The sequence below is a fragment of the Dinoponera quadriceps genome, unplaced genomic scaffold (genome assembly GCF_001313825.1).
Source record: "Dinoponera quadriceps isolate SergipeBrazil2010 unplaced genomic scaffold, ASM131382v1 scaffold475, whole genome shotgun sequence".
Classification (NCBI taxonomy): Eukaryota; Metazoa; Arthropoda; class Insecta; order Hymenoptera; family Formicidae; genus Dinoponera; species Dinoponera quadriceps.
In genome coordinates this window covers 794,622-818,300 of record NW_014554738.1, presented here as the reverse complement: position 1 = coordinate 818,300, position 23,679 = coordinate 794,622, and the positions used below count along the sequence as shown (strand labels likewise).

Here is a 23,679-nt window from a genome sequence, read left to right as displayed (position 1 = left end):
CCCCCCCCGGTTTTGCCCCAACACACCACCCTCGCTTTCACCCGCCCCCGACGACGCAAAAATCGCGCCGACGTGCGAATTACCACCCCGTGAACTCACATTTACTTTCCCGGCGTGATCTTTCGCTTCTCTCGAACACGCACCACCCTTCAGAAGTAACCACAGTCCTCCTGGTCTCGGCGCGTCCCGGCCAGGCCGTACCTCCGGTCGGCCTCCTCACGAAAACGGCGCGCACATTCGTGCAGGATGGCGCGAGCACCGAATTCGCTACGCAGATCCTCGGCACGACTCTCGACAACGGCCGCCTCTACGCGAGAATCTTGTCGACGTCCAGCAGAGTGTTCTACGACAGGGAACCGACGCCGGCCAGTCCCTACGTCGTTTACCCGTCGAGGGCGCCGGAGGACGACTGGCAGCTCCGAGTGGCCCTCGAGAACGCGGCGCCGATCAGGGCGATCGAGGAGATCGAGGCGCTCGGAAACGACAGCGACGCGGACTCCGCGAGCGATTCGGCGAAGCGAACGAAGGGGAGCGGCCACGCTTTCAGACTGGACGAACTGTCCCGCGAGAACGACGTGTTCAGCAAGAGGGAGCTGAACATGCCGGAGCGGTTCAAGCCAGCGAAGGTCCGGCCGACCGACACGCTGCCGACTTACACGGTGAAACAGGAGTACGTGACGAGCAGCTTCGACGCCCTCGACGAGGCCCAGCCGAAGAGCTACCGGCCGCGGCTGCCGAAGATCTTCAAGTCCCCGTCGAAGGGCCCGGCGCAGAGGAGGCCGGAAGCGAAGCCGCTCGCCACGGTGACGTACCACGGCTTCGCCGATTTCACCACCACGGTCGGCGAGACCGTGATCGTCTTCTCGCCGAGCACGTCGCCGGCGCCCGTGGGGCCGCCCGCCACCACGATCAAGGTCGACGCGACTCTGCGACCGAACGACGGCCCGCCGGTCATGAGGATACGACCTACGACGGTGCTGAAGAACGCCAGGACCGAGCAGCCGCACGAGGCCGGCGCGAGCCGCGCCTCCGACGACCAGCTGCTGAGGGCCATCAATCACGGGCAGATCCAAGCGAGCGTGACCGAGGAGGTCGAGCCCGAGTCGTCGACGGTGTCCACGGAACCGCTGCCCGACGTCGAGACGGACTCGCTCAGGCCGACGGGACTCTTGAAGGTGGTCGACTCCACCACCTCGTTGGACGGCACCACGACGCATTACAAGAGCCTGATCTACGGCACGTACATCGGCAAGCAGTACGCGGAGGTGACCGACACGTCCTCGAACGTGTACTTCTTCCCCGACGAAGCGACCGTGAGCTACGGGGCCGACGACACCACGCTGGAGTACGGTACCACCGAGACGGACGAGCCTGAGCAAGGTACCACCGTCGAGATGTCGCCGTCCACCACGCCCGGCACCACGACCATCGAGGAGGAGATGAACGAGCTGACGACTCCGCTGAGAGGCACGACCGACAGCGTGCTGACGACCCTCAAGGACATCTTGGAGAGCGCGAGGAGGGTGTTGGGCACGACCGAGTCGGTGCTGCCCATGTTGGACGACGAGATCCCGAACGACATCGTGCCGGGGGATCCGCAGGGGCGCAGTATCAAGGGCGGCTCGCAGAACGACCTGCAGGCGGACGAGCGCAAACTGCATGGTTTCGACTCGGGTAACGCGCGGGAGAGGACCACGCTGGCCACCAGACTGTTGCCGTCCACCGTCTACAAGACCTTCACGTACTTCACGACCTTCTTTATTCCGGACGAGCACGACCGCACGACCACTTCGATACGCTCCCGCGAGGTGGTCTCCTCCGAGGTGACGTACTTGACGGAACTGATCCGTCCGAGTGCGAGCGACGGCTCGATCCGTCCCACCACCTCGGCGCATACGACGCAGCAGACCCCGGCTTTGCTCGGTGAGGTCGAAGAGGAGCAGACTACGAAGCAGGACGAGGAGATAGAGCTCATCTTCAAGACCCTGTACACGACGTACACGTATCTCACGACGTTCTTCCAAGAGAACACGTCGAGCGTGTCCAGCCGGCAGGTGGTCGAGACCAACGTGATCACGCAGACCATCGGGCCGAACGGCGTGTCCGCCGTGGTCGCCGGCCTCTTCGAGAAGGACGACTCCGTCGCGATATTACCGACGACGTTGTCGCAGAGCGTACTGCCGTCCGTAACGAACGCACCCGAGGAACACACGACCGAGCCGCAGGTCTACCAAGACGAGACAACGGAGGGAAGTCCGACCACTCTCCAACAGCGGGACACCACCGTGCCGGAGAGCACTCCGACGGAGTCCGTCACCACCGTGGACGACTTCGAGACGTCGGACGGATGGACCACCGAACTGGAACCCAGCCCCACCCCGGCCATGGCGACCGAAGCGGTGAAGGAGCAGGTGAAGACCTATTACACGACGTACACGTACTTCACGACGATCTTCGTGGACGACGAGACGGAGATCGAAACGAGGACCGAGGTCTTCACCAACGTCGTCACGGAGACCATCACGCCCACCGCCGTCTTGCCGGCTCCGCAGGAAACGGTCGGGACGACCACGCCGAAACCCGAGGCCGTCGAGAGCAACAAAGCCGCGGTGCCGCCGGAAATCTTGGCTTATCTGGAGGCTCTTCAGCGGCAGAAGTCTCAGGAAGAGGCGCTCCTCTTGGCGAAGAAGGTCCAGGCCGATCAAGCGACGCGTCCCGACGAGCCCACGACTCCGATCGAGGGCTCCGACCCGACGACCACGGAGACACCCACCACCTCGGAGGATCGTTCCACCACCGAGCGTTCGTTCGATTACCAAGTGGGCGCGCAGGTAACGCCCAACCCTCCGACGGCCGACGTGGAGGTCCTCGGTTCCATGATCACGGACGTAGTGTCGTCCTCCAGCTCGGGCGGCGGCACCGTGCTGGACGTGATGGACAAAAGGAACGCCGTTCCCGAGGACCAAGAATTGTCGGAGTCGAACAATCACGAGGTGGAGCCCGCGCCGACGTTGCTGCTGCAGACCAGCTACACGACTTTCACGTACTTCACGACCATGTATAAGGGCGAGCAGACGAACGTCGCCAGCCGCTTGGAGACCGTCACGAACGTCGTCACGGAGACCTTGAGGCCGTCCCTGATGGCCGCGCCGGAGCCGACCAGCACCCTACCGGTCACGTACTTCACGACCTTCACTTACTGGACGACGTTCTACAAGGGTGGCGACACCGTGACCACCAGTCGCGAGGAGACCGTCAGCAACGTCGTCTCGCCTACCCCCACGATGGAGCTCGGCGTGGCGACGACTTACAAACCGACCGTGAATTCGCAGGAAGAGCCCAAGGTCACCGCGGACAACGAGGTCACGCCTTTGGGTAGCGGCGCGTCGGAGAAACTCACCGAGGACGCGCCGGGGATCATCAGTGCGGACGAGCCGAACAACACCTTGTCGATCTCGCCCACGACCTTCTACACCACATTCACCTATTTCACCACGTCCTACGTCGGCAACGAGACGATCTTGAACAGCAGGCTGGAGACGGTGACCAGCGTGTCGATCCCGGCGACGCAGCAGGCGACCGGTCGCGCGATCGGCGGCTCCGTCTACCCGTCGATCCAGACGCTGAGTACCGAGCCTGAGAAGCCGAGCGTGACGGCCACAAAGGTGAGCGAGGCGCCGAAGACCGGTCTGATCTCCACGATACGCTCGAGCGCGGTGCACGAAGGCACCACGACGCATTACACGACCGACGTGTACGGCACTTACATCGACGGGCTGTACGCGCAGGTGGTGGAGAGCTCGACGAGGACGGAGAGGTTGCCCTCCTCCTCGGCGACGCCGGTCTTGCCCACGGGGGTTTTGTCCTTGAACAAGGGCAGCGTCGTGGACGCGGACGAGGTCACCACGGTGTACTTCACGACCAAGCGGATCGGCACGCTCCTCGACGGGCTCTACGCCAAGGTGATCGAGAGCACGTCGAGCACCAGGATAGACGAGGTGAGGAAAGCGAGCATCCAGCCGACTCAGGGCCACCGCACCGGCCTGGTGCGCCTGATTCAAGGCCAGATCGAGGATGAGGGTACGACGACGTTCTACCAGTCGAAGGTGATCGGCACGAGCATCGAGGGACGATACGCTCAGATAATCGAGAGCACTTCCAGCTTCCTGATTCCGAGTGCCACCATCGCGCCGACCTCCACTCTACCGCCGAGCCGAGCGACGAGTATCCCCGCGATCTCGCCTTCTCCCGCGGTGATCCAGTCTTCGTTGTCCGAAGAGCCGACGACGGAGTCGGCCGATCAGGACGAGGAGTCCGGCCAGAACGAGGAGGAGGACGAGGAGGGCGGCGAAGACGAGGACGATCAGAGCTCGAAGAAGAAGTCGCGTTTGACGTTCTCGACGAGGAAGAGGACCTTCACGCCGGTGATCAGGCCGTTCGCTTCGAGGAACCGGCCGACCTTCAATCCCAAGCGCAAAGGCGCACAAGCCGCGACGACCATCACCCGGTCGGACATAACGACCACGATCACCGCTACGTTGGCCGGTAAGGGCAACCGGTTCGCGTCGTCGAGAGGTCGCGTCACCTCGCCGATCGGCCCGTACTCCTCGACCCTGTCCCCGTCGGGCTCCAGGAGGTTCGCGGGCAGACGGGGAACCGCCACCAGCTCGAGTTCGGCGTTCCCGGCGGGTAGCACCCGGGGCAGAGGACAGCCGAGGATAACGCCGTCGTCCGTGTTCCAAGGCAACAGACGTGGCCCGACCTCGATAAGAGGATCTTCCGCCAGGGTCGCCAGTCGCGCCTCGAGTTCCGCGTTCCCCGGCGCCTCCTCGAGATACCGGGCCGGCATCCGAGCGTCGTCCACGTTGCTGAGGGGGCAACCCAGCGCCAGGCACGACGATCAGGAGAACGACGCGAACGAATTCACCACGACCACGCTGTTCACCGACGAGACGCTGTTCACGGAGTACTTCGACGGCGAGACCGTGACCGCGCCGTTGCAGACCACCACAGAGTCGTCGAGGAGGTCGACGAATCCGCTATTGCGCTTCCGCAGACCCCTCGGCAGATCGGCCACCACACCGAGACCGCCGGCGACCACGACCCCGAGGCGATCGGGCAATCTGAACAGGCCGAGCGCGCCGACGGTTCCCAGGGTGACCAACGGACGAGCGAACAGCAGAGCGACTCCGCCGGTGTCGACGAGGAGCCGGCCGAGCAACACCGGTCTCTTCCCGCCGCGCGGATTGCTCGGCGGTAGGAAGCAGGAAGAGGAGCTCGACGCCGAGGACGAGGAGGGTTTCGAGGACGAGCCCGTTGAGGAGATCTCGGATAACGACTACGAGGGCTCGGAGCACGAGGACAGGCGGTCCTCGAGCGTGAACCGTCGCTCGGGGAAATCCGTCGAACCCGCGGTGCGGATCAGACCCTTCGGCGCGAGAACGAGGAGAGTCCGTCGTCAGGCCGGTCAGCTGAAGCACCCCCTGAGCACTCGTTTCCGCAGGCCCTCTCAACCCGCGAAAGCGGAGGACAGATCGGACGGATCGGAGGCTGGGACGAATAAAGAGGACAACGCGAAGCCGGCGAAACCCATCGCGCGATACAACAATCGCGCGCGGAGCCTAACGACGTTGCGGCCGTACCAGAAGACGGGCAACGGCCCGTCGGACCAGTCGTCGGCGGAAACCGCGGAGCTGGGCCAGCAGAGCAAGCCGAGGAGCAGGACGAAGCAGACGTCGAGCAGAAACGTCCGGATAAAGCCGTCGCCGGCCTCGGGCAGCAGGCAGTTCACGCTGAGAGACAAGGACTCCTCGTTGAACAGATCGGGCTACAAGAGACCGACTTCGCGAGCGAACAGCCGGCCGAAGCCGACCGAGAGCAGCCGAGTGAGACCGCCGAGGCTGCGTAGCGGGCCGTCCAAGTCGCCGACCGAGTCCCCGGGGAACTCGCGCAGGGTGCCGCCGTCTCGCAGCACCCCGAGGTCGGCGAACAACAACAGGAACCACGGGAGGAGAGTGCCCACGAGGAGCAGGGTCGCTCACGAGGACATCCGGGAGGCGCCCACCGTGTATCCGAACTTCGACGGCACCATCACCGTGACGCACTACGTGCCGACGGAGGTGACGATCCCCGTGGTGAACAACGGCGTGACGGAGCAACGGAACATCGTAACCGCCCAGCCCAGCACCGAGGTGCTCGGGCCCAGCCAGTACAGCACGGTGGTAGCCGGCGACGGCAGGCCGCTCGTCGTGATCGTCACCGAGGTCACCGGTGCGAATGTCCAAGGGCAGCCGGAGGTGACGCGATTCCTGCTCCACGAGACAGCGACCACTCGCATCTCGCACACCCTCACCAGCCTCGGCGGCCGTCGCGTCTCCCAATCGGTGATCGTGCCCACCACGGTGTACTCCGTGGAGAACATCGTTTCGACGGTGCAGCCCTCCCTGCCGGCAAGCAACCCTCCCCTCGCCAATATTCTCCTGTCGCAGTTGCTCCTGGGCCAGCTGGGCCAGCCGAATCCCCTGCTGCAGCCGCAGGCTGCACCCACCACGCGGTACAACACGCGCACCACTTCCTACGTGACGACCATCACGAAACAGCAGAGCACCGTGATCCCCCTGACCTTCCGCGGCAAGGAGATCCTTACGACGCTGGTCGACTCGTCGACCGACGTCGTCACCGCGACGGAATTCATCACCGACACCGTGGTGGTGACGCCGACCGCCGCGATACCAGCGGCGAACCTGAATTCCCTGCTGTTGCTGCTGCAGCAACCGCAGCAGCCGCAGCTGAACTCGAATCCGCTCTTGGACCCGCTGTTCGCCGCCGCTCCGTTTACGCAGAGCAACTCTCTGCCGGGGGAGGTCGAGAGGAGGCACCAGCCGGCCGACTCCGACTACAGACGCGACGGCTATTCCGAGGACGAGGAGGAGGACGAGGAGGCGGCGGAGTACAGGAAGAAGCCGTCGAGATCGCGCGGCAAGTCGAACGACGCGAAGCCCTCCTTCGCGCCCAAGGCGGAGTCCAGCGTGGTGACGCTTTACGTTTCCGGCCGCCGACCCGGGGAGTTCAGCACCGTCTTGAGCACCGTGAGGGTCGACTCCCCGTCCAGGAGGCGGAGACACGCCCCGGAGGGCGCCGTCGAGGTCCGGCCGTCCGTCCCGCCGTCGTTGCACGCCGGGCCGGCGGCCGTCGCCATCCTGGCGGGAAGCGAAGACCCTATTGACGCGCACGCACCAACACAGAGTCTCGAGAGCGTGGTGGGTGACGTCGGACGGCATATTTCCACGTCCATCTATACCTAACCCTGCTACCTCTCGAAACTCCGTGAAACCTCCCTCTCCGTATCCTCCCTCCCTCCCGTATCCTCTTCCCCCTTTTCCGGTCTCCTCATCGTCACCTTCACGAACCTCATCTCGAGGCCCACTGAAAACCGCCCCCCGAGGCCTTCCCCGAATTTCCCTCCGGCTCGGAGAGCGTCGGTCCAGCTTCTCCGGGCGCGTCTCACGGTGGGTCGAGCGAGCAACGTTGATGAAAGTCAAGGTTGCCGCGTGTGTAATATATAACAGATAACCCCGCGACTGCCGTAGGTCCCTTTTCTCGGGAGTTCTCGCATGAGGAAAAGGGTCGTACGAGGCTCGCAAAGCTTCAAAAAACAAAAAAAAGACGAAAAAGAAGAGAAACACGAGAGCCATCGCGCGACGTTGGCTCTACCAGACCCGCGTTTCGTTTTGTTTCCGACTCACTCTCCCCCTCTTTCCTCGAACCTCTCTCTCTCTCTCTCTCTTTCTCTCTCTCTTTCTTTCTTTCTCTCGATATCGTTTCTTCTATTTCCTTCTGAAAGCTTCCCCCTCTCGAGCATCGTCCCACGTTTCCTCCTGACTAACACAGCCTCTCTCGATCCGCCGACGCCGCCGCACGCGCGCCCACACGACGAAACCGGACACGGTACTTCTCTTCCGCCGGAAACAATATCGGCAGAATGAACGAATACATGCGTGCGCAAAAAAAAAACGAAAGAAAAGTAGCCCCCCCTCCCCCGGCAAAAGCCCAAAATCGGACCGAGAGTACTCGAGAGATACGAATGATGCGAGACGTCGACACGATCCCACGACCGATCTGTAACGCAGCACGAAAAAGCGGCTCTCCTCCCCCCGGGACAGGCTTTGCCTCGTTGCACTCTGCTTAATCGCGTAGACTTCGGTGTAGAGAGTCGCGCGGAGTGAGTTTAACCGCCAGGTGGGGATATTCTACTGGTTCAGACTAGCGGACACGTCGCCCCGTTGCAGGTGATCTCTACGACGAATCGGTGCGATACGGAAGCACGTACGTCGAGAGCGAAAGAGACGGCGGCGTGGACGGCGCGTGGACGTCCGCGAACGAGGACGACGCGAGTGTCGGGAGGCTCGACGCGGAGGACGACGAGCTTCTTACGCCCGGGAAGGAGCCGCGAAAGCGCGTGCGAATCCGCGTGCCGGTGGTGCGCGGCAGAAGCGCCAGGCAGCACAAGCTGACGGTGGTGAGGCGCCGACCCTTGGCGTCTCGAAGTGGCGAATCTGCGTCGAACGCACCGCGGCGAGTCGTGGTGACGCGAGTCAGGAGCCTCAGCAAGTCGGCCTATCCGTTCGACAGGCCGGGCCAGCCCGCCGGCAGGCACAAGGTGACCATCACCAGGCGCAGGAAACTCCAACCGACGCCGGTATCGTCGGCATCCAAGAGCAAGGTCCGAGTCACCCGGAAGAAGCTGGTCGCGGTGCGACCGATAGAACCGACGCCGACTTTCGCCATCATCACCACCGGCTTCTTCACCGTGGCCTCCTCCGAATACGAGGAGGAATATTCGGACGAAGAGGAGACGAGCGAGGAGGAAGACAAGGAGCGAGTCGAGTACAAAGATCACACCGTCTCGACGCCCGGCCTGGAAGAAATACCCAATCTCATCGACAACAAACCGAACGACGGTCCAGCGTCGTTGGAAGCCAGCTTTGCCGTCTCCGAAGAAAGCACGTCGGACGAGCCGGTGATCATCACCGACAACTTCTTCTTCCCGCCGTCCGACGACGAGGAAGACGACGACGAGGAGTACGAAGACGAGGATTTCGTCGACACAACTACCACGAGCGAGAATGCCGACGAAGTCGCGGTGGTCTCGGGAGAAGACGAGCAACACGCCACGACCGAGGCGAGTTTCCCTAATGTGGAAGACAACATCGTGTCCGGTAAGAGCGACGTTGAAGACGCGCGAATGGAAGACGTCGGCGACGTAACGACGACGCCGATGAGCGAGATCGAGTCGCAGTTACCGACGGAAGAACCAGCCGCGGAAATGAGCGAGGAATCCGACGACGCGCTGACGAACACCGTGGTCTCGATCGACACCGCTTCGGAAGAGGAGACCACCACGGAGATGCGCACCGATGTATCGGACGACGAAGCACCGACCACCACTCTTATTCCCATCGAAGAAACGACGGAAGAGCAGACAACCGAAGAGTCGACCACCTTGGCGGATGAGCCCGTGACGTCGAGCGTGGCCGACGAATCGACGACGGACCCCCCCGACGAGGAGAACACCACGATACCTGACACCACGGAGTCGCCCATCTTTTCCGTAACCGAGGCGACGACGCCCGAGGCGGAGGAGCAAGGTCGAGAGTCGACCGAGGTTCCCGGCGAAAGCCCCGAAGAGATCCCGACGGTGCGACCCATCCGACCGAACGTGAAACTCGACTCCAGCTCGACCCAAATCCCCGAAACCGTCCTCTTATCGAACGACACGATCGCGCCGAGCTTCGACAGCGTGATACCGCTCGAGACCGCGAAACCGGCGAGCCGCGAGCCCGACACGTCCGCTTATCGGCACGACGACGACTCGAGCGTGCCGAGCGTGATACCCCTCGGCGCGGGTCGCGACGCTAAACCTGAAAGCACCCCCGCGACGAAAGTCACCAGCAAGATCGCGTCGCCCACGCCGGAGGAGATCGAGGCCGGGTTGGCGGACGATCTCTACCTGTCGCTCTCCCGCCTCGACTTCCCCGAGATCTTACCGTCCAAGCCAGCCACGGTCGTTTCGGCTACCGAGCGCACCCCGGACCTCGAGCCCAGCACGAGCGTCTATTACACTGAAACGGTAGTGACGTCGACGCGTTTAAGGACGTACACGTACGTGGTGACGCAACTTAACGGACTGGAGACTAAAGTGACATCGTCGACGACCGTACGACCGAGAGTGACGACACTTACGCTGACGGTGCCGGTCACGGTGACTGTCACTCCTACCGTGGAGTCGTCAGCCAGCTTCGTATCGTCTGTGTATAATCCAGTACCCGTTGCCGGTGAGTAGCCCTTTTGCCCATCTGAGACACCTCTCTTTCTCTCTCTATCTCTCTCTCTTTCTCTCTCTCTCTCTTTCTCTCTCCAGCGAGTGATCGCACCGTGCACGGAAGACGTTCGGGAAGATCTTCCGTGTGTCAGCCCGGAGTGGGTACACACCGCGTCTTCGTTAGAACGGTAGCTGCACGGAAGAAACAACTCCGTTAGTATAACTGAATTTTCCGTTACTTCGGGACCAGATGAAAACTCGTAGGTTGCAGGAAAAATTCCTGCGGGAGGTTTCTGCCTCAACCAGTCGCTCTCAGTCGCTCTCGGCCGAATTTTAAGGCCACCTGCAACAACCGTCTTAATTAATGCCGTTGGTAGAGCGAGAAAATTTATGCCCGAAATTCCTGCGGTGTATATTGAAATAAAAGGATTCGTTGGTGGAATAATAATAATTGCGACCGATCGAGTTTATTTGTAAAATATTCCGGGAGCTTCCCACTTTTATTTTAACAGACAATAAATAATTATAAAATTAACGTGACAAAATCGGAAGAGAAGATAAGCTAAAATAGAAGATTGCATGTAGTGTTAATTTTACGATTATTTATTGATCGTTAGAGGAAAAGGGAAGTCTGAAATATTTTATAAATCTTTCTCTCTCTCTCTCTCTCTCTCTCTCTTTCTCTTTTATCTTTCAGTATAACGAGTCGACTTTTCACAAGTTCAAATCTTTCTATCACCTTTAATGCAACTGAATGTTCACACGAATATCCTCAATGTGGAGTATCCTCGTGGTAATAGAAATACCATTTCTCGTCGTCGAGTTTTTATTTCTTGTCGCTGAGTTTTCATCTGGTCCTCGTTCGGTTGCGGAAACTGAGATTCTTTTCTCGCGTGCTGTCGGGCTCGCGAATTTGACGAAAGAGAATGAACGAGAGACACCGGCTCGTCAACGTCAACCGTGCACACGGTGATCGCCGTATAACATAATCCTTAGACTAATATACCGTTTTATTTCGCTACGTCGACCTCCCGCGAATTCGGTCCGACACACGTACGAGACAGACTGCTACTGTGTAAATGCTCTGTCAAATACTATGTTAATTGGCTTTTGGTATTCTAAATTGTTTTTTGTACATTACGACTCTGTATGAAATGTACATATTGTATATGATCGGATGTGACGCTGTACATATTGAAATTTGCGTTTCCCTTTACTCTAGAACATATACATATGAAAATATTAATCTCGCCCTATATATTATACACACACACACACATATACAACTTTACTTCTTTTCTCTGTAAAAATTTATCATACATTTAATTGCATAATCCGAATGTACATGATTTCTCTCTTTGGTTCTATACATATTAATTTAGACGTTTGATCGTTGTGGTCTGTGCAACATCGACGATGGGTAAGTTTCTGTGTTACGATTTTGACTGAGTATCACATATTCGCGCGCACTGCTGTTCCGGAGGTCGCGCGATCTTCAACCTGTCGAGTCACGGTGGGAAGAACATCGTTATTTTATTTATTTAATACGTGTTTACCGTGAAAATTGACTGTAAAATAGTATTTAATTATTTAATACACGCGTGGTCCCGGATAACGATATTTCCGTTTACCGTACAGATATCGATCGTTGAAATTTGACAATTGCAATTTTATACTTCCGTTCTAATTATTCTCTGACGCAATTAAAATTGAGCACAAATATCGAGCAAATTTCGAGAAATTATTGAAGCTTCGTGTGCGATAATTTCGGGACACCGCGCACGACACTCCGTGAACCGTTATTTATGGAATTACAACGACAGGAGAGTACGAGGCGAAGGATGAGGAAGAGGGACGCAGATTCAACTTAGCGACCCGCGTCATGTCGAATGGCGTGGAAGTGATCGTCGCTGGGCCGACTCCGGCTCTACGATGGGAGAACTCGAATCCTCAACCTACCCTCACCTTATCGGACGCGGTGGTTATGCTACTCCCGCAGGATAAACCGAACGAGTTTGTCACGAAGACTTGCACAACAACTTTCACGTATCTCAGCACGATCACTAAGGATGGAACGACCACCGTCTCTACGGAGCAACAGGTGTTTACACAAACGCACGTTTATACATACACCTGTCCAAGTGAAACACCAACCGCCACGATATCTTATTACTTGTCATTAAAATTTAACTTGTCATTAATATTAATTATAATTTATAATTGAGGGCTCTTAATAATAATATAATAGTAGTTTGTCATTTAGAGACCTTAATTATAAATTATTCTTATTATGGTTATTGAATTTTTGTGGCAAGTAATAAGACGTGGCAATTTATTCTCCGATAGGCAAACATTGCACAATAATGGCATCGTGAATTGACGAGAAATTTCGCAATGATTGCGCTAAGATAATTCGTCATAACGTAACGGTTTTGTCTAAATAATATTTCAAAATAATACTTATCCAAAATTAGACAAATCCAATTGGGAATATTTCTCTGGAATATCATTACAATTATTTAAATATTTAAAAGCAAAATCACAACCTACAATATTTTTTTAATGTAATACAACATAACATTATGTAATATTTGCAGCATTTGCGGGAAAAATATTTCAATCTAAATGATTAAATTGCTTAAATGTTTATCAATTTAAATAAATAAGAGAGGCAGAGAGTTTTATATGAATAGCATATATGAATATTTAAATAAACTTTGTATTTACTTATTTTTTCTTTGTGTATGTTTTAAAAATGCTTGTTTCCTTTTTAAAGTTTTGACGTACTAAATATATATCTAATATATATTTCATATTACAATATTTATAAATTATAATTTAGATATGATTGTGCATTTTTACAATATATATGTATTAATTTGATGTTTTCAGGCACAGTTACACTTTTAAAGGTTTTAAACATAATGTAGTTGAAATATTTCTCTCAACTGTGCAAACAATTATTAATATTTTATAAAATATCAATATTTCTATTATATTTTCTCAAATCACAATTTTATGCAAGATTTTGTAATATAATTTCATAAATGTTTTTCTCTATTAAGGTTGTAACTGGGAAACAAATATATACATTTTTATCGCGTTTTTTTACTTTGTTCAGACGATCGCGAGAGCTTATTTGGAAAATATAGACTGTTATCAATGAAACAATTTGTATTACCTCCGCTTCCAGGTGGTGGCAAACACAGCGACGGAAGAGCGGCACAGGAAGCCCGGCTCCGAGACGGCGGCCGTGACTCTGGAAGCGTCACCGACTTTGCGCACCGAAGTGTTCAAAACCACCTACACGTATTTGACTTTGAATACCGACCACCCGGACGCGGACGACGCGTTAGAAAGTAGCACGAAAGTCATAACGAACACGGTTACCGCACCGCAGCATTACCTAGACATGATTCTCGAGCCGTCCGAAGCCCCGCGACCGGAAACCAATACGTACCTCAGCACCAGGGTGTTAGAGAAGACGTTTATGGAAGAAGGCCGGACAAAAGTAGAAACGATCAGCGACACGATTACTCAGGTTAGCTTGCCCCTCCGCTTACATCCGCGTATCTCCAGCACGATATCGCACGCTCAATCGTTCCTCTTCCTTCGTGATTCTTTCTCCAGCTAATAGTGACGGAATCGGCGCCTCCGCCGCGACCAACCAGCGTCACCACCACCTTGACTGCCTTGGACAACACCGATGGCAGCATGACGGATATCACGAAGACGTATTACATCACGTACACGTATTTCAATACATTTTTGGAGAAAGGCAGCACGGTAGTCCGCACGAACGTGGCAACGTCGACCGACGTCGTGCTGGAGAAAGTACCGGTACGGAAAACGACCACGAAGCCCGCGCCGATCAATCCCACACCGGAGCCTATACAGATCTTCGCTACGAAAACATATCTCACCACCTTCACATACTTCACGACGTTGCTGCAGGTAATCGCAGCGACCTTTTTTAACCGCGAGTTAAGGGGGAATTTTGGTTTTAGACGACTTTTTCCACGAACTTTGATTTTCTTCTTTTCTTTAACTCTTCCGGCGGAACATACATGTTCTAGCACGTTTAAAAAATCATACCTTTGATCAATATTAAGCTATCAAGGTCAACGAGGGATCGTTTTAAAGGGAATTGTTTAAATTTTAACTAAAAAATGATATGATAAATACAATCATAAAATATATATGTACCCTTTACATATATAAGCTCAATGACTTAAATAAAAAAATGACGAATTTCGCTAAAAAAAATTGTCGTCTGGGCAAGAACCCCCCCCCCCCTCTCCCCCTTACGTGCCCACATGTTAGAGAAATTCTTTCGAAATTTTCGCCAGGCCGGACCGGACGGTGAAACGTCGACGACCGTGACGTCTCGTTCGCACATCGTCGAGAACGTCGTGACGGAATCGATCGCCCCGAGTCTGCTGGACGCCGGCTACATGAACGCTCTGTTGACGACCGCGCACCACTCTGACCCGGTGAAGAACGTCGTCACGGGCTCGACGATCATCTTCTTCGACGAGGAGGACCAGATCGATCCGACCACGACCACGAGTGCGCAGGAAGCGACTGCTTTCCCGGAAATAAAGAAGGACGAGAAGACCTCCGCGAGCACGACAGCTGCGACGGATCAGTCGTCGGCGAACGGGGCTTCCGGTATGAAACCGGCGGACTCGACCAAGCAGGCATGTCTTATTTATGATGATGATCTTCTTAGAATAAATAAAGAAGAAAGCCGTCGGCGCTTTTCTCATGAAATCCGAATGAAATATATCCAATTGTACGCATCTTGTTTGCATTTATCTTGTGTGAACGCTCGCATTTCACGGGACTCTTTCGTACAGGATAATAATGGTACCGCGTTATCGGGCGACGAGCCGCAAAACAAACGACCCAGTTCTCAAGCCGGAGGCGATCTCCAGGTCGGCAATCTCCTCGGTCTCGGTTCCCTAGGAATCAACAGTCTGTCCGCCCTGGGACCGGTGATCACGGCGATGGCGGGGTTACTGCAAGGAAAGACCGCCTCGGCCGCCACTCGTCGGAACGATACCGCGTCTCCCGCCGAGACCCAAGAGGTCACCACGCAAAGATCGCCGATTTACATACCGGTCGCGGAATTCGCCGACGGTGATATCGAAACTGCCGAAAGCCAAAATATAGGTGACTCACTTTTTCTCTCTCTCTCTTTCTCTTCCGAGATCGTCGGAATTTCATTTCTCGATCCGTTTCGTTTTCAAAGCGGAGAAACGCTTGACTCGGATTGGTGCAGCGTTCTATGTGAATTTGTTTCGTGAACGTTCGAGGTTGTTCCTCTTTTTTGAGAGAAGTATATTGGAATATGCACGAAAGGCAAATCCGTATAAGGCGGCGGCGCCAAGCCGGAGGTCAAATCGTGTTCAACTTTCTAAATTTCTCAAATTTTCAATTTTATCTCTTCGTAGCCGCTCATCTGGCGAATCTCAATCATAATTACATCGCTGAGACGCGTCACAAAGTGACCAGCAGCCTCGCCGACGGCATACCGATATCTCCCGGCGAGGTGATCACCGCGAACAGCGACGTTATCATAGGGAAGCCCGGCAAGATGGCACCGAGACCACCGCAAACCTACCTGAAAGACGGCATGAAGCCTCCTCCACTGCCTGTGCCGAATATCCCGGTGCATCCTGTGCTAGAGGTCGTCGAAAATGAGCGCGAAGACGCGGAGGCTCAGCCGAGCGCGCCAGGCCCGCAAATACAGATCTTGCCAGCGCACCAGGTCTACGAGGAACACCTGAAAGTGCCGGTTTCCATCCCCCTGGATGCGAGTCATCCGACAGCGTCTAAGCAACCACAGAAGTTGCACCCTATTCAGCCGTCACCGCCGCCTAATAGGACTGGATCGAAGCAGGATATCTTGGCGAACGATCCCTTGTTGAAACCACCCGACAGACCGAACGTGGAGCAATACGCAAATCCCAACCTGAGCCATAAGATTCCAGAATGGAGTCCGGAGAAATACAGAAGACCCTGGAGCGCCAAAGATCCCTTAGTACTACCTTCGTCGCCTACGATATATGACGAGGTAAATTCGATGAAGCGACTCAGTAGGATCAGTAGACACCCCTGATAGGATAAATTGTGGAAACATTGCGCAATAATGGTATCAGGAACTGAACTGACGAAAATTTCATACTCGATATCGTACTAAGATAATTTGCCATGATCCAATGGTTTTGTCTGAATTCAGTTTCAATATGATAGTTTTCCAAAATTGAACAAATTCGGGACATTTCTTCGGAATATCATTGTATAATTATTTCAATATTTATAAAAGCAAAATCACAGTGTACAATATTTCTCACAATATAATGCAATGATAATATTTTATAATATTTGCAGCATTAGCGAATAAACAATTCGAGTGATTAAATTAAATTCCTCTTTCTGTACACACATTGCACAGGATATTGCATCAACGTCAGCAAATCAGCGAGCTCGAAGATGGACTCAGTTCAGATTTGACAATATATACGCTTGCAAAACAATGTATACATATTATTCTATATTTTATATATTAGAAAAATGAATCGTTCTGTGAACGAGTATATCGTGTTGAATTTGTGCCCGAGTACGCGCGCCTGCCTGTGAGTTGGCAACTCGTCATACCGACCTGTATATCGATGCGACACCTTGTGCATTTATCTGATACGGATATTGTGAATACGAATGTTACACGATGATCTCTTTATAGATTCATCCGGATAAGCCGGTCGAGAAATCTCGTCCAACTATATTGCCGTCCGAAGAACAGAAACGACCACCATGGGCGCAGAAAGACCCTCTGCTACCAGAAACCTCTATCGTCATTCAAAGCTCCGAGTCAAAACCAATTCCCACTCGACCGATAGTTCATCAAGTCCCGCACGTAATCGACAGATCCACAGGGCAACCTCTGTTAGTCAATATCCAACCTAGCCAAGTGGCCAAAGTCGTGATTCCTCAAGGAGGTACACAAGCACTGATTTTTGGGGACACCAACGAGCCTCATATAAGCGGACAATATTTCGACGATCCTTCACCTTATCCGGAACCTGAAGTTGGACCAGGCTTCGTCGGTGTCCAGAAGGTACATACAAAGGCGATTCCAATATCAGTATTTTCAAGTACCTCGATAAACAAATTGTAGAAATATTGCATAATAATGATATCATAGCACATAAACTGACGATAAATTCCATAATAATTTCATTAAATGTATTTTTGCTTTTTCTTGCGAAGAATTTTATTATATCTGAATATATATATATATATATATATTATATGTGCCTTTAAAATTAAGTTTAAAATACTCTTCATTAATTCTCACTATAGAGTCCGCTATAAATGTTTTCAACTTCTTACAGAGAAACGATATAATAGACAATTTAACTTTAAACGTGCAAATTATTTGGAAAAGTCTCACTTTTTACTCATTGTTTTTTTAACTGATTCACTATTTTCTTACAATTGCACGCATTTAGGTCCAAGACCTGCCTCAATACTCAAGCGAGAAAGACCCAGCCGACTACATGGTCCCTCCCTCGCCACCTCCGTCACCCGTTAACTTTAAGCCCGCTTCGTCGAAACCAAACTTACCCGGCCGTCCACACGCCATTCCGCTGTCACCCGTACGGTTGGAGTACGGAAAGCCGCAGGAAACGCCAGAAACTCCGTTACTGCGACCCGATAAAAGACCGTCCGAAGTGCACCTGATCAAGCGTCCCGACGCATCCGGAAGTCCCAGCCAAGGTCACGTTCACACCGAAATTCTCGTGCATCACAAGCCGGAGATGATCAACATTCGCCCGCAACCCGCCCTGTCTATTCACCCTCACGTGCATTCGGTTCACCAGCCGCCGATGCGCGGTCATTTCTCGAAAGGTCAGAGCCCGATGGAACAAGCTCCACCGAGGCGTACGGAAGTCTCTTCGTCGGGCGAAGTCCCGCACAGATACATATTCCTCGGCAAGCCGGATGCTGGCAACGAGATAACATTGGGCGCCAATTGGAAATCCGACAAGAAGCCGATCAGATTCGCACTGAACAACCGACCGAGGCCGCGACCCGTACTAAGACCAACGTCTGACCGTCCTCTGGACAAACACGTCTTCGTGGAACGGCCCACTGGATACCCGCCGTTCCGGAAACCAACGTACACCGGGCCACAGCGGCTTCCGGCGCAAAAAGCGCAGAACACTTTCGCCTTGCCAAATCGTCCACAGCCCCACCAGGAGCCCACCAGGATACCGCCTAATCGGTTCACCCTTCAGCTCGACCACGAGGAGAGACCGCCGCATATTTACCCGGAGAACGCGAGTAACTTCGCGACGCCGCATTCACTCACGGAACAGAACAATCGCGTCCCTCCGACCGGAGCGATTGAGTATCACAATCCTTCGTATCCAGCGTCGGGAGACACCAAGTATCCTCAGGTAGGCGCGAAACCGCCGGAAGATCAACTCGAGAAGTGGCAGACTCATGCTCAAACGGAGCAGACATTACCGGATTCCGCAATCGACGCCTCGGAATACGTGAATTATCAGAATCGTTACAATGAACGAGACAATAATAGCCAAGCGATCGGCGGCCCGGGTAAAAAGGACACGTTGAATTCACCGTACTCGCACGGCATCAACCAGAGCCTGAATTCGCAAACTCCCTATGGAACGGTGGTCTCCATCAACGCGGTGGTGGGCAAACCGCTGGAAGTTGAGCAAGAACCAGGCGTGACATTCGGATACGAGATAGACGGCAAACCGATGTTGCCAGGATCGCACGGCGCAGATCCTTACAGCACGAGGCCCTATGAATTACCTGTGGTGCAGGGTAAGCCCTTCGGCGTTTACAATGGATACGTGCTGGACCCGGCCGCTCCTTACGGCTACAAACAGAAGGAAGGCAAGCCCGATTACGAGATAGTTCATGGCATACCCGCTCCTCACAACGGGCACGTAGGTTCGACGTTGACTCAGAAGAAACAGGACGGACTATTCGCGACGGCGAATTCGCCCGGACGTGACGATACTATTGACCTGAAGCCACCCGCGATTATACCTCATTTCGGCGCTGAAGCGGACAGACCGGGTAGACCGTATCCCAAACCGGTCCGGCCCGACTCCAGGCCCGTTCTGTATCTGAAACCGGAAATATTGACGAAACCGCCGATAAAGCTGGAAGTTAGACCCGATTATGTTGTGAAGCGACCGGGAGACGCGAAACCGAACGTCTCGGAGACCTTCGCCAACCAGACACTGGATCACGGACTGAAGGCGAGTCACGATTTGCAGAATTGGAACGTGGGGGCGGACATCGTGAAGCTTCAACAGAAGATACCAACTGGACACGATTCCCATGCCGGTCAGACCAACGTGAGACTGATCGAGTACAAGAACAGCACTGTATCTCGTCCGCCTGCGAACAGTCGTCCAATCGTTCGTCCGGAGCACGGCACGAGGGTGCACCCGGAGTATCCTCATATCCTGACGAAGCCGAAGCCCAAGGTGCCAGAACCGGTGATCGTCTCGAGCAGCACGGCGGGACTGGAGATGCATGGTCGCCCGAGCATCAAGTTCTCCATGCCGGTGGAGGCAACGGGTGAGGAAGTGGACAGCAAGACACAGACCGAGAGACCACCGAGTATGTTGGTCACGAAGAATAATATGCCGCACAATAAGAAGAACGACGAGATTCTGGACTCAGCGTACCAGACGAACTTCGCCTCTACAGAGAGCAAGAACAAGATGGAGGTTAAGACGAGGCCGATCAATCTCAAGGAAATGAACATCCCCTCCAGGAACATGATGCCGCCGCCCTTGAACGTCGGATTGAGCCAGGCCAACGAGCAGGAAGGGCTGAAACCTCCGCCACCGCCGTCGAGCGACGTGGTCGGACTGTCGCCACCGCCGGTGGACATCACCACCACTCACATACCGATGGAGGACCGATTCGCTCTAATGACGACCGACGAGTCCGGCTTGAAGCCGCCGAAGTATGTGCTCCTGAAAGAATCAATCAGCACGGTAGCACCGCGTCTACCCAGCACGAGCATGGTGCCACCCAACCCGAGACCGTCGCTCACCAAACCATTCCTCGTAGAACTGCTGTCCCAGGTGAGACTTTGGGGGTGTCGGGCCTTTCCAAAGAGTTCACGTATAATTGTCATTACTGGCGGACCGCTCTTGACCTTTTTTGACAATTCCTCGAGTGCATTTATCTTTGCTCGAATAATTCCTAAATTCTTGTATTTGCAATCTGAATGATCGATTAATGTTACATAATCTCATCCGTTCCGCAATTTGTACACGAAAGGGTCTTCTCATTCGTTCTCATTAATTGAATAAATAAATAAATAAATAAGAAATATTAATTCTTAATGCGAAACGTGGACAATTCTTACAAGATTCATTGCATCTCAGGACATGGTACCACCACCGCCAATATTGACGACGACCAGGCCGCTCGAGATCGCTACTGTGAGACCAGCCGTCGCGGTCTCTGGCTCCATACAGATAGCCACCGCGGTCGCGACGTCTCATATTCCAGTAGTGCAGGACATCGAGTCGAAGATACCGATTATCCACGGCACTGTCGACCTACCAGTCGTCGTCGATGTGCCCGATATTCTCAAATCTGCGGAGACACGAATGACCGAACACGTCAGCATCTACACCGTGCGGCCTTTCGATACAAAACTAGTGTCCAGGTACGCGACTGATACTTCATTTCTTCGTTTCTATCTCTCCTGCGTACGAACTGACACTTAATGCCATTACGTCGCAGGATACCCATTCAAACGACATCGACGCTCTCAACAAATCTGGTAATACCAACGAGGCTGCGATCACCTCAAGTAAATAACATCCAACCGAGCAGATCGTCGACGATCCACCGCGAGGTGGATCCCACGAAGACGCATATGATGGACATCCCTCCGAACCCTGTCAAACGACCGGAACACCCGATATTCTTGGAGTCCAGCTACAAAAGCGTCCCACCGTCCACCGCGAGAGTGGAACCTACGGAATCGTTAAAAACCGTCGCGGAAACGAGCCGGCAGAAGCAACAACATCCGACCGTATCGAAAACGGATGTGATCAGGACGCAGAAACCGCAAACGATTCAATATAGTGCTACAGTGAACGAAACGATGAGCCAAGAACAGCCTATAATAGTTACCAGAGTTGACAGTTCGATCACTAAAGTGACCAACACGGTGTTACCGGTGCCGAACAATAAGGCGGGTTCCAAGCCTACCGATTCGACCACTCATTTCACCAAGAACGTTGTGAAGACTACAAGCAGCGTAGCTAAGGACGAATCTAACGCTACCGTACGGACGAAGCCAAAGGAGGTACATGTCGTTTCGATATTATCAATTATGTTTCCGAATGTTAATTAATTTTTCTTCTTTTTTATCTACATAGACAAAACAATTCCATTAGTGTAACGAAATTTTCCGTTGCTTAGGAAAAGGAGACGAAAACTCGGTTGTAGGAACAAAAAGATTATTTAGGGCTGCGTTCGAAAATAATATTCTGAGGATAGAGTATGGTAGAACAGAGTGAGCAGAGCTAGTAGAGTCAGGTTTCACTCTAAGTGCGAACGGTTTCCAAATAGCAAGTTATCAAAGATTCCTAGAGATCGTATATTGGCTAGTTATCTTCACCAATACCTAACTTATGTCTTTCCATTTCATAAATTTATATATTCGTATATATATATATAATATATATATATATAAAATAACAGATTTTTTTTCATTTTTAGCGAATATATATATATATATATATATTCGCTAAAAATATATATATATATATATATATATATATTCATAGTCATATATATATATATATATATTCGCTAAAAATGAAAAAAAATCTGTTATTTTCGAAGGGTGATTTCAACCCCTGAAGGTCGAAATAAGCACATATAAAAAAATATGACCTAATTATTTTTTGCCGCTCTACAACATATCCGCAGCCCATCGAAATCGATGAAGCATACTTGCGACCGCTTACTTGTCAGCCAATCGTTGTCAGTAGCCTCAACCAAGTTTTAATATAGCTAAATGCTCACATAAACGTTCTCGCAGTCGCAGAGATATCATTTCCTATCACCGAGTTTTCACTCGGCCCTTATTTACGTGCAAGAACTGAGTCTTTTTTCCGTGTACCAATTAATAATTAATAATATTCGCGAACAAGGTGACGCGATTCATGACGTCGACAGTGACGAGAACGAAGACATCGGTGCTGGGCTCGCCGCCGACAACGAGAACGCTTCTGCTCACGCACACGATCACCACCACGACGGTGGAGACGGTGACGGAGACGCTGCTGCGCCCGACAAGCGTCGTTTCTACGGTGACCTCGACGATCTTACAACCGATCGTCACCAGGATACCGTCGTCGTACGACAACGCAGTGGACAACGACTCTATATTCGTCGTGATGAGTGACCAGAAACCGCCGGCACCCGGCGCGGAAGAGGTGCAAATCCACAAAATCTACACGCTGCCGATCGTAACAATTAACAGAATTCGAGATAATTATACCCAATGCAATTGTGACGAAATAAATATGTGCCGGGCAAAAAGGGAAAAAGCCAATAAGAACCTATGTACGGTGGTATGTGGTGGCGGGGACTCGGTTTTAATTAAAACATTTATCAATTTCTCAAACTTATATTCGCCAATTTATTTGTTCGCGAGTGCACTGTGGGTGTAACAACAACATTCGGATATACTCGTATGCAATCCGCTATAATTACTAGTTGTTACAGAAAAATGTCCCTTTCTAGCCTAAGAACGGGGTCATCGCTCACTCAACCACGCTTTCATTACTAACTAAACTAAGCAAACTAACAATTTTCACGTATCCGCGCTAAAAACAAATATTTTTGTAATAGTAGCCCCTTATCTCCTTTATTTGTCCGACTGAATATCAGTAGAGCCGGTTATATACTTTATTTCCGAATATGTGTTTGTTCTTCAGGTGGAGGCTGAATACGGAGAGGAAGTCTCCCGCGATGAGCAAGACCCAACCGGCAACGAAGTGCACAGAGTGCTCGCGGGTGGAGTTTTAGGCGCTCCAGTGGTGCCCCTTACACCCGTTACGAACCAATGCACACCGGAATGCAAATCGTCCAAGTCCGAGATATGCGCTGAAGTGGGAACCGAGATGAGATGCGTGTGTCGGCCAGGATTCGCGAGGATGTTCCCGGATCGCCCTTGCAAACGTAAGTTTCCGAATACGCGAAAGTATATACCGAGAAATCAGTCGATCTGAAAATGGGGACGATCAAACGCTTTTCGGCCGAACGAA

General features: G+C 53.0%; 1 protein-coding gene across 1 annotated transcript in view; it reads left to right on the top strand.

Annotated features, from left to right (window-relative positions):
• The window catches only part of LOC106741165 (mucin-12), an 84,925-nt gene that overhangs the window by 55,835 nt on the left and 5,411 nt on the right, over positions 1-23,679 (top strand). The window contains 15 exon segments of the mRNA XM_014612877.1: positions 154-7,259; positions 8,262-8,279; positions 8,282-10,334; positions 12,145-12,422; positions 13,515-13,862; positions 13,952-14,275; positions 14,671-15,003; positions 15,181-15,463; positions 15,778-16,400; positions 17,070-17,444; positions 17,839-20,466; positions 20,773-21,059; positions 21,137-21,707; positions 22,561-22,845; positions 23,350-23,593. Of these exon segments, the coding sequence (XP_014468363.1) occupies positions 154-7,259; positions 8,262-8,279; positions 8,282-10,334; positions 12,145-12,422; positions 13,515-13,862; positions 13,952-14,275; positions 14,671-15,003; positions 15,181-15,463; positions 15,778-16,400; positions 17,070-17,444; positions 17,839-20,466; positions 20,773-21,059; positions 21,137-21,707; positions 22,561-22,845; positions 23,350-23,593 (15,756 nt within the window).